This window comes from Plasmodium fragile, assembly GCF_000956335.1.
Source record: "Plasmodium fragile strain nilgiri unplaced genomic scaffold supercont1.15, whole genome shotgun sequence".
Lineage (NCBI taxonomy): Eukaryota > Apicomplexa > Aconoidasida > Haemosporida > Plasmodiidae > Plasmodium > Plasmodium fragile.
Genome location: NW_012192595.1, coordinates 343194 through 353602, shown reverse-complemented (window position 1 = coordinate 353602; position 10409 = coordinate 343194). Strand labels below are relative to the sequence as shown.

Sequence of the window (10409 nt, the reverse complement as noted above, 5' to 3'; positions counted from 1 at the left end):
ACGTGGCTTTTCTTTTTTTTTTTTTTTTTTTTTTTGTCCCATTTGTGATGCCGTCAGATGTATGCTGCAGGCGGGAAGGGTTATAGTGCCCCCATTGGAAAAGTACCTTTTTAGGCGTTCGTACACTGGTCAGCAAGACAACACCGAATGGGCGCAGAAAAGGTGGCACCTACCCCACAGCATGATTTCATGCAGGCGTTGCAGTAGCATCCCAAATGATTGTTCTTCCAACCCTAAACCCGTATGCTACACTTTATAAAAAAAAAAATCGCAAACAAATTACCCCTTTTTCACATGCACAGAATAGCTGTTTTTTTTTTTTTCCCCCTCCGAAAATAGTGCCCATTCCTGCATGCAAAGTGCACTCACAGTATGCTGCCCGAATGGTATAAAAAGAGAAAAAAAAAAAAAAAGAAGTAGACGCGTTTGTGGTATTCTATGGACTGATCGTTATTTGAAGTCTTTTAAAAATTCATCGCTTCGCCTTTTGTACAGACGGAGGCACATCCCCAGCATACACATCACATGTAGGGGTTAAGAAGAGGCACAACTGGAGGTTTTGACCTGAATTAATGCTACGTGTCCAAGCATACAGCGAAGATTATATATATGAGTACAAATGGGCAGTACGCATATGTGCACATAAAAATGTGTTTCAATTAGCACATGTTAATGTTACACGCGAACGCGCGCATACTCTGCCTGGACAGTTCGTGCCTCTTCCAAGAATTACGTGTATTTTGCTGTGCAAATTTTGTGCTTTTCTGATTTATATACATTTTTTTTGTTTTTTTTTTTGTCTTTTTTACAATTGGCACAGTTTTGGCTTCATATCGTTCGAGTACGCCGCATGCTGTCTACTATTTTTTTTTCCATTTTAAATTCTACGTGGCCATCGGGGTATAGGCGTGCAAGTACATGCGTATGTGCATACGACCGTGCATACGACTGTGTATACGGCTGTGCATACGGCTGTACATACGCATGAAAACGGGGGGACACCCCGGTATGGCACGTATTTACATAGAGCAACAACTGCCCGCTCTTCACATTCCGCAGCGCCACCTTAGCATAACGTTTTTCGTTTTAAACAAATACAACGTATGTTTTGTTCACGTATTGCGTATGCAGTTATTTTTAATTTCATTTTTATTTTTGTTTTTTCTTTTTTTTGTTTCGCCTGTCGACTCATTCTATTAATCATTTGCATAGCGGCGCGAATTGTGGTATGAGCGCATTTGTTTCGCAGTCCACATTTTCTTGTATTTTTTTCTTTTCTTTTTTTTTTTTTTTTTTTTTTTTTGTGTTTTTTTCGTACTCCACACGTTTTGTCCTTTTCCTCCGTGTGAGCCTCTTCACGCCTCTGCACAATAGTGCTGTGTTTGCGTGTAAAAAAAAAGAAACAACGGCGCACGCTATCCTCAGGCTTGCACTCCGCTTCATCATAAAGGGGTCCAAATTTGTGAACCTGTACACGGATGTATATGCATACGTGCATGTGCCGGTGTCGCCCTTGCCCCACAACACTGCAGACATTCGCTGCCTTAGTTTTGTAGCCCTCTGTGTAGTGGTACTGTTTCACGCGTCAGTTGCAAAAAGGCAGATACACGTGCACACGGACACGACACCCTAACATCGCTACAACACCTCTACAACATGTATACTTGCCTCCCCTTTTTTGCAGCCTCTGAATATTTGAAGCGTTTTTGTTACTACTTCTTTTTTTTTCCCCGCTTTTGCGTTACCCCCTTCAAATTGTCCAAGAAGAATTTACACCAACATGGCGAACACGGGGACTACAGACCTAAGTTGGCTGCCCTCAGATGCAGATGGTTAGAAAATCCCCCTGTGGCGTTTTTATTTTGCTTCATAAACGATGCGAGCGGAGAGCACATATAATCGTTTGACTCGCTTTGCGGAGTGACCACTTATGTGTCTTCATGTGCAGCGCGCGTATAAATTAAGAACCCCTTCATTCATTTTGCGTGTGGTGATTACATATATGTATATAAGCCTAGGGCACAACATCATCTCATCCATTGGTCCCAAATAAGGTTTTATAATCGTGGCCAATGGGGAGAGAGATAATCCATTCATCTTTACCTTTTCCTTTTTCTTAATTTCTTCTCCCCTTTTCCTGCTTCCCTGTTTCCGCTGCATCCCCCCCAATAGAACAACTCGCCTTAGGATTCAAAATTGTCACCAACGCTTACAAGACTAGGGTTACGTCCCAGGAGGCAGAAATCAGATCTCTCAAGGGACAGCTGACGGAAAAGCTTGAACAAGTTATTTCTGCATCCTTCATGTTGTATTAGTTTTTCATAGTATTGCTTATGCGCATGTCTACCCCCATAAGTAAACAGACCCAGCATCCGTTAATTTGCCCCCGTTTTATCGCGTTCACGCACACACCCTGCAGCTCTCGTCAATACAAAAAAAATATAGCAACCTGGAAGTTCAGTTAATTGAATCCACACAGAGAGGAAACCAGCTGGCGGACGAAAACAAGCAGTTAATAGCAACCATAAAGAAGGTAAGAAAATGGGGGCGAGACATTACACGTTCTGCTGCTAACAGGGATAAACAGTTGCATATAAGGCTCGACATGTGTGCCCATATGTGTATGTTGTCCCCGTGATGCGTTTGTACGAGGATGAATTGCTATCCGGGGGAATATTCAATCAGGGGAATTTAAACACAGACACTATTGTACATGAAGTGGAAAAGGCACACACACCGTTTGGCAATTAGCCATTCAGCGTGATTACACTACAAATAAAAACGTTGCAATTGTATTACAATGTGGCAAGAAGATTTGCTTTTTTTTTTTTTTTTTTTTTTTTTTTGACAAGCGCAAGTGCCGAAATTGCAGCAATAATTTTTTGGCTAGCTGGAACAGTATTGACAAGTGTATTTTTTTTTTTTTTTTTTTTTTTCACAGCTGAATAGGGACATAGACCGACTGGAGAATCTTAAAAAGGCCGTCCTCAATTCTATCCAGGAGGAACATGAAGTGGAGGATGCACATAAAGTAACTTGAAAGATAAATTTTGTACACTTGTGCATTTTGCACAAATGCACATTTTGACTGTATGCATCAACTAAACGTTTGCTGTGAGCATATTGGGAGAAGGGTGGGGGCATCCCCACGAGAGGTACGATTCTTCCCTCCACGCTTTTCTTTCGCCGCCCACTTGCAGTACTATTCCGCGGACGACATGCTACACACGACCGCGCCGAGAACGATGCTCGAGATCAATGGCAATGAGGACTCATGCCAAACCCTAATTAACAAAATTGTTAATTCGGATGCGCACAACATCATCAACGGGAATTTCAACTCGCCCTACCTGGCAGCAGGGTAACAACCTTGAGGGGAGGTGCTAAGAACTGGAGGCAGTGCAACGGTGTCGCATCGTACAGAATGAACGAAGCAGTTACACACATTCGCGCTGGAGAAGGGGTGAAGTTCTGGCTGTCTCTCCCCCTCCAACCTCGCATTCGTTACCACATGGACTGGACGCTAATTGAACAGGAGCCATTGTGTGCACTCCACGTATACATCCCCCTAATGCTGTGTCTCTCCTCCGTGGGTCCAGCAGTAAAACTCCAATCACGTCTCCCCCATTTATGATTGCTCCCTTTTGCAGAACCGCCGGCGAGAAAAACACAGACGGCAGGGCCTTCTTCCGCAACGCAAGAAGCAGACTGACATACGAGCAGTTTAACCAGTTCCTATCCAATATTAAAAAGTTGAATAACCACCAACAGAAGAGAGAGGAGACGTTGAAAAAAGCGCAAGCTATATTTGGCGAGGCGAACTCTGATCTGTACGAAGAATTTAAAGTCCTCATTTCTAAGCATTCTTAGGGAATATTTTTTTTTTGTGTGCACTGTGTGTGTGTCAAACGTATATCTGTCCATCTCTCCCTTTTCTTGCTGTTTTATTTTTATTTGTTATTTTTTTTTTTTTTTTATTCTCCCCATTTCTTTTTTTCCTAATTTTTGTTTTGTGTCTCCCTCCCTGCGCGCGGCGACGCCCTTTCCCCCTCATCACTTGTGCCCCCCTTCCCTCACTGATTGCCGCCAATTTTCTTTAAGTTCCGCCTAATTATTTCTGTATATATAACAAGGGGGCTACAAATGGGATACCTGTTCAGGTACTTGTTTGCCGCCATGCGCACCCAACTTTTTTGCCATTTGTTAACAAAACTGTTTTTGTACTTTTTGTCCCCCTAGACACGCATGTATAGCAGTCGTCTAATTTTGCCTTCCCTTGAATGACTGAAGGGAAAGAGGAAACCCAGCACAGGTGCGCGGAGATGGAGGCCACACCTCTTTACACCTCCCGCATTCTTTTTAACTCATTCATTTGTGCACATAGGAGGGGTAAACCAACTTCAGTTACACCTATGAGGGGGCTCTACTCTCAATAATGGTATGGATCATCCCGCGCCCCTGCACAGAGAGGCTGCCCATCGGGAGACATGACCCGGTATGGTCCATTGTACAAAATGTTTCTTCAAAAGGAGGGCGTTGAACAAAATTATCAAATGGTTAAATTATGAATGCATAAAAATGTAAAGGCATAAAAATATAAAGCCATAAAAATGTAAAGCCATAAAAGTATAAAACTGTCCAATGCGAGACGTCCGCCAGACAATTCCAATGCGACGCGCAAATGGTGCAAACTGCACACCCTGCCAGGGATGATATCCAGTAACCTGCTCGTGGGAGCACAAAAAAAAAAAGATCAAAAAAAAAAAAAAAAAAAAAAAAAAAAAAAAAAAAAAAAAACAACGAGCGAACGATAGGCACAGAATTGAATAATCTCAATGAGCGACGGGACTACTTCTTCCTGAGCAACCTACTCAAGACGCCCCTGTCCCCGACACTTTTCCTCTGTGGAGCGCTTTCGCAGGGGTCCCTTTTTGGCACAAATGCGCCTGTTTCACAAGGGCCCAATGCTGCATTCATGGCTTCATTCAGGACTTCATTCCTGGGGAAGGAATTACCCGCCCTGTTTTTATTCTCCCAAGGATGATGGCCCCCTTCCTGATGGCCGTGATTTAGTATATCATTTGCTGCGCTACGTGACTGCTCCTCGTTGGGCACGGGGGGACATAACTTCTGTGCGTTCATGTCGACCTTTTCCACATGGGTGCCCCCATATAAGGCAGACCCCGGGTTCGGTGCATCCAGGGGGATTAGTTTACACCCACTCTTGTCCCTCTGTTTGGCACCCATCAACATGCTCAAGGAATACGCGCAGTAGGCGGCGACCTTCCCCACGTGGCTGTCCCCATTTTGTCCTTCATTAGTCAGGGCACTCATATCTTCACATTTTGTTATTATTTGTTTTTCCCGACTTTTTTCCCCACCGACAGGAGGATAATTTGTACCACTTGTACTCAACCCATTGTTGCTCATATGCTGTAGACACAATTGGTTTGTGCGTGGGTTAGGTGGTATTCCACGTGGGGTCATTCTTTCGCCTTCCCCATGTGGCATATGTGCCCCCCGTTGGTCATCCTGTTCACCTACCACATTGCCCTTCCTTATGTCCCCCCTTTTCTCGGACGTTTGAAAGAAGCGCGCATCTGTGTTGTCATATGAAGTTGCTTCAATGTGACTCCTATCCTGTACATTGCTGTGTAGGGTTATACCCCTATGGTTGTCATTACCGTATGTATAACCCATCATCATGCTCTCTCCCATGCCCCTATCTTTATGGAGGGCATTTCCATTTTGTTCGTTTGGAAAAGGGGCATAACTCTTGTCCATTTCGAATGCTTCTTCTTCCTCGGCATCAAGAGGGGAACAATTTTTACTGTCCCTTTTTGAGTTCTTGTTTAATACATTTGCTAGGGATGTGTTTTGGTTTTTCCATCCTGCTTCTACTCCACCTGTGGGTGTATGTTCATTCCCCACATGCGTTACCTTTTTGCGTAAGGTCAGATGCACGAATTTGTCCTTGTTCTTTTTATACTTTTCGTAGTTATTTAAAATTTCCTCATTGATGGCCTCTCCCTGGGGGGTATTGGTAGGTCGATTTGTTTCGCTTCCATCCATGTGATTTGTTTCGTAGTGCTCACTGCTAGCGTTGCCGTGCTGGACGTCCCAATTAAATGACCCATCCATTGCACCACCAAGGCCTTTTCCAACATGTTCATTCTTCCCTTTTGAAGTATCCATCCTGTTGTTTCCTTCCCCCTCATGGGATTTCTCCTCCACCTTCCTCGATAGATCTGCTCCATGACCAATTTGCATCTCTTCCACGGGGAACACATGCATTTTCCCTGCACACTTGGGGTTATAATTTAATGTGGCATTTTCCTTCCCTCCATGATGTCCCATTAGGGTGTCTTCCCCCTGATTGGCACAAAGAACGCTTCTATTCAGATGGTGCATGAAGGACCCTGACCATGAGAGGGGGTCGTTGTTTGTCCCCTCCTCTAATCCCATGTGAGATTCCTCCCAGTTCTGCATAAATATAGAATACAAATCATCCTCTTTTATTTTTTCAATTACTTTTTCTTCTTTAGTAATGTCACTTATAATTTTCTTGTATTTCGTCTCGTCAAAATTTTCCAGGTCTCTTCGGATTTGATAATCCATGTGTGTGCATTCGTCTTCCCTCTTTGCGGGGGCACACTGCCGCTCTCCGTCCTTCGTGTTGTGGTGTGCACTTTTCTGCCCTTTGCCATTTTCACGGACGGTAATCTTCCCTTTGGTGCCGCCACCCCGTGGGAGGCGCCTGCTCCTCGGCATCCTAACATCCACGGAGTTATCACTAAAGCCACAGGAGTTTAACTTAACATGTTTATATTCATGTTGTTCGTAGTGCTTTCCATATGCGTCCCTTCCCCTGTTGTTATATGGCTGGCCATGCACTTTGTTAATTTTTCCTTTCTGCATCAATTTCGTCCGTTGCTGCTGCGTAGTGTGATGTGGGAAATTTTTCACCTTGCCGAGAAGGGTATACATTTCGTCCTCATACAAATATTCCCTCCCGTCACTGTACAATTCGCTACCCACGTTGCTGTCTTCTTCATTTTCAACGCTGCTATCGTCTTCACTACTCACCTCTCCATCTACACACTCCGCAGGAGAAACATTGACACACCGCTTCCCATTACGACGATACCTCCCCCCCCTGTCCAGTAAGTTCACCCCATGGTTATATTGAAGAAGACCGTTTTTCATTTTTTCATTTTGAACAACCAAGCGCTTGTTCCTTTTCCTGTCCTTGGTAAGTGCCTTATTTAATTCGCACAGCTTATTGTTTAATTCTTTTTCTGTGTATTCATGCATGTCTAATTTTTTTTTTAATTTTTTATTTAGCTCTTCCATCTCTTCATTTTTGTTGGTTAATTTCTGGTTGGTCATTTGTTCCTTTTGTAGCAACCCCTTCAGCTCGTTTATTTCTTTCAACTTATTTTTCTCTTCCTGCTCGTGGAAGAGAAGTCTGCTGTTCATTTCCTCCTTCAGTGCACTTCGAACTTGGGCAATTTCTTCGTCCTGCGGGAATGGATCAGCAATAATTCGCGTTAGGTGTGCATTACGTACAACTGCTCCTGTGACATTGCAGAGGAGGCTATGTGTGTGCAATGGACACTTGAGACAGCTTAGAGGCTGCGCCAGTTTTACCTTGTTCGTGAGGAGAAAATGCAACGTTTTGTTTTTTTGCAGCTCTTCAGCGTAGAGCCTTTTGTATCTCCTATACCGGCTATATAGCTTTGGCTGATGCTGGTCGTCGCGTCGCTCGCGCAGCTTATTCCTGTGGCGTGGTTTCTTTTTCCCCTTATTTGGGGGCACCTTCCCCGCGGTGTCCACCGAGCGCGCTCTATTTTTTCCATCCTTGGATTCACCTGCCCTCACTCGCAGTTGCTTCCCTTTTCTGCGTCCCTTCTTTTTTCCCCCTCGGGTGGTAACCCCGTTTGTGTTCATATGCGTCAGGTCGGACAGACACAACTCGTTCGACACACACATACTGGAGTTGGATCCACGCGAGGAGCTACTACACGAGGAGCTACTACACGAGTGGTGGTTACCCAATTTGGACAAGCTGCAGCTGTGACTGCGCGGGGGGCTACTCCCTTGCAGAGACGACATGCATTCTTCACTCCTACTGTCAGTTTTGCTTCTCCCCACAAATCTTTTTTTCCTTTTTTTCTTTTCCTTTTTTTGCTCTCTACGCATTTTTTCATCACTGCGGAGTGTCTCCCCACGAGGTTCCTTCCCCCTCCTCCGCCGTTTCCCTTCCGCCACCTGGGAGGCTCTCCAGTCAAGTCCAATAGTCTTCAACCGGTTGATTAGGAAGGCCAATTTGTCACTCTTCTGGCAAAGGGCAGAATGAACCTTTAGGAGGATATGAAATATGAACTCCGTAAAATTGAGGAAACTTGTATGGACACTGATTTTAACCCTGGCGTGGATGATTTCCTGTTCATTTTTCATTTGGTGAAAATGCTCCTCCCACTTTTGAATGGTATCCACAAGGGTTGTGTTGTCTTTTCTTAGGTTGTTTATTTTGAGTTGTGCTTCCTGCATTTGGTGGGTCAGTTGCTGCGTCACCTGCTCAGTCATCTGCTGCACCGTCTGTTGCGCCGTCTGGTTGGCTCTGCCCACGTCCCTCTTCAGCTTGTCCAACAAATGAGCCAAGTACAATTCGCTGGTTTCTTTTTCTACTTGAAGTTTTAGTATTACTTGGAAGAGTTCATGGGCCCCATGCAGGGAAGCCAGTTGGGGCTTGCACCTGGTGCAAAGGACCTTTTCCGTTTTGTTCATAAATGATTGCTGGATGGCTAGCACAAAGAGGTAGCCCTTTTTTTTAACTTGTTCGAATGTGTCTTTGTTCTTTTTCAGCAGTTCGGCTTGGAAACTGCTTACTGTATGTGTGAGGGAGAGCAGCTGGTCTCCCCGCTTAACGGTGTTATTGGCGACCTCATTCTGTATCGCACCAACCACACAACTGGCATCATCTACGTCCCCCGTGCCATGCCCAACAGCAGGCAACTCCCCAACTGCAGGTAACTCCTCACTGCAAGCCACTGTGATACATGAATTGGAAGGATTTAACCAATTCTCTTCCTCCCTTTTTGCCTCTACATTTATCTCGGGTGCAAAATTTGCTTCCTTTTCTTCGCTTATGGCAGGAATGCACTCTAACGCCTGCTCTACCATTTGTACACACGCATCTCTGTTATGATTATGCGTTGTGCTAATGCAGCTGATGGGATTGGAAGAATTTGGGGTCTCCGTTGGGGGACTTTCCGTCGTGTCATTTTCCCTACTGTTAGCCGTTGCAACGGTGTTTATGCTGCAGTTGAGGGCAGCACCTTCCATTGCTTCCGCTGGGTGGGGGGCGCCCTGTATTGCCTCGTCACGCTTCAAGGTGTCATCTATGTTGTCCATGCCCGCGGGGTTTTCTGCCTTTTCTGCCTTCTCTGCGTTATTTGGTTTTTGTAAATGTTCACCGCTTGCCGCCTGGACCACCTCGCCTAAAGTACATATTGCAGATTCCCCCTTAGGGGAATCGTTTATTTCCGGCAGATTATCCGTTTCATTACTGCCCCCTACTTGGTTATGACTGCTCCTGGGAGAAGACGCGTCCAAAATAGGAACGCACTTTTCCCTTTCGCTGAGCTCATTCTCATACGTTTCTTCATTTTTATTTTCCCCTCCTCCATCGGGGGGGCATGCATTTAATTGGTCTATGTCATCTTTATTCATTAGCTGGCAGAGGGGGAATGCTCACACTGGGTCATGTCACTTTGTGTGGGGGGCGGGATGGAAAGTCGAATACAAAAACGAGCACGCAGTTGGTAGGGTTACGTGAGAATTTAGTCCACCTGTCCGTTGTATTTTTCTTTTTTTTTTTTTCCCCCACTTTTGAGGAGCACAAAAACAAGTGCACTATGTCAGATGTGCAATTCTGTACACATGTGTGTGCAGATTATTATTCTTTCTTTTTGTTTTTAAAAAATAATATGACATGATAAAAGGCATTCCTTTTTTTTGTTTATGTACCTGCTCGTGGGGGAGATACGTGCACTGGGCGTTCACCGCGAGTTGGCCTTATGTCCCCTCTTGGCGCTGTTACCTATGTAGTGCGGCTATATGTGCAAAGGTTTATTTTATGCCTTTTTTCGTGGTGAAGAATTTTGCTTCCGAAAAGGCAACGAGCCTTATCCGTGTCCGCGCCGGGGGCACCTCTCACCCTTCGGGATGCACTATCCGGTCGCTTGGGCGCTTCGCAGTTTTGCAAGTTTGCCGCTCCACTGCTCCTTTTCCGCACAGCTTCAGGGTCAAGGATTGCTATTCTCCGGTCGTGCTTTATCTGCCAAGTTGCATATTTGGCTTGGAGCTAATGTCTAAAGTTTTTTTTTTTTTTTTTTTTTTTTTTT

The 10409-nt window shown here is 44.8% G+C and overlaps 2 protein-coding genes across 2 annotated transcripts; one reads left to right on the top strand and one right to left on the bottom strand.

The window, feature by feature from the left end:
• Nucleotides 1–1780: 1780 nt before the first annotated feature.
• Nucleotides 1781–3870, top strand: AK88_01740 (uncharacterized protein; the record flags this gene model as incomplete). The annotated part of the gene is made up of 6 exons (XM_012479375.1): nt 1781–1832; nt 2173–2285; nt 2420–2533; nt 2942–3031; nt 3201–3361; nt 3651–3870. 6 exons carry the CDS (start codon nt 1781–1783, stop codon nt 3868–3870), a joined length of 750 nt encoding a protein of 249 aa, XP_012334798.1.
• A 978-nt stretch (nt 3871–4848) lies between these two features.
• AK88_01739 (uncharacterized protein) lies at nt 4849–9735 on the bottom strand (the record flags this gene model as incomplete). The annotated part of the gene is made up of 2 exons (XM_012479374.1): nt 4849–7521; nt 7651–9735. 2 exons carry the CDS (start codon nt 9733–9735, stop codon nt 4849–4851), a joined length of 4758 nt encoding a protein of 1585 aa, XP_012334797.1.
• Between the last annotated feature and the right edge of the window lie 674 nt (nt 9736–10409).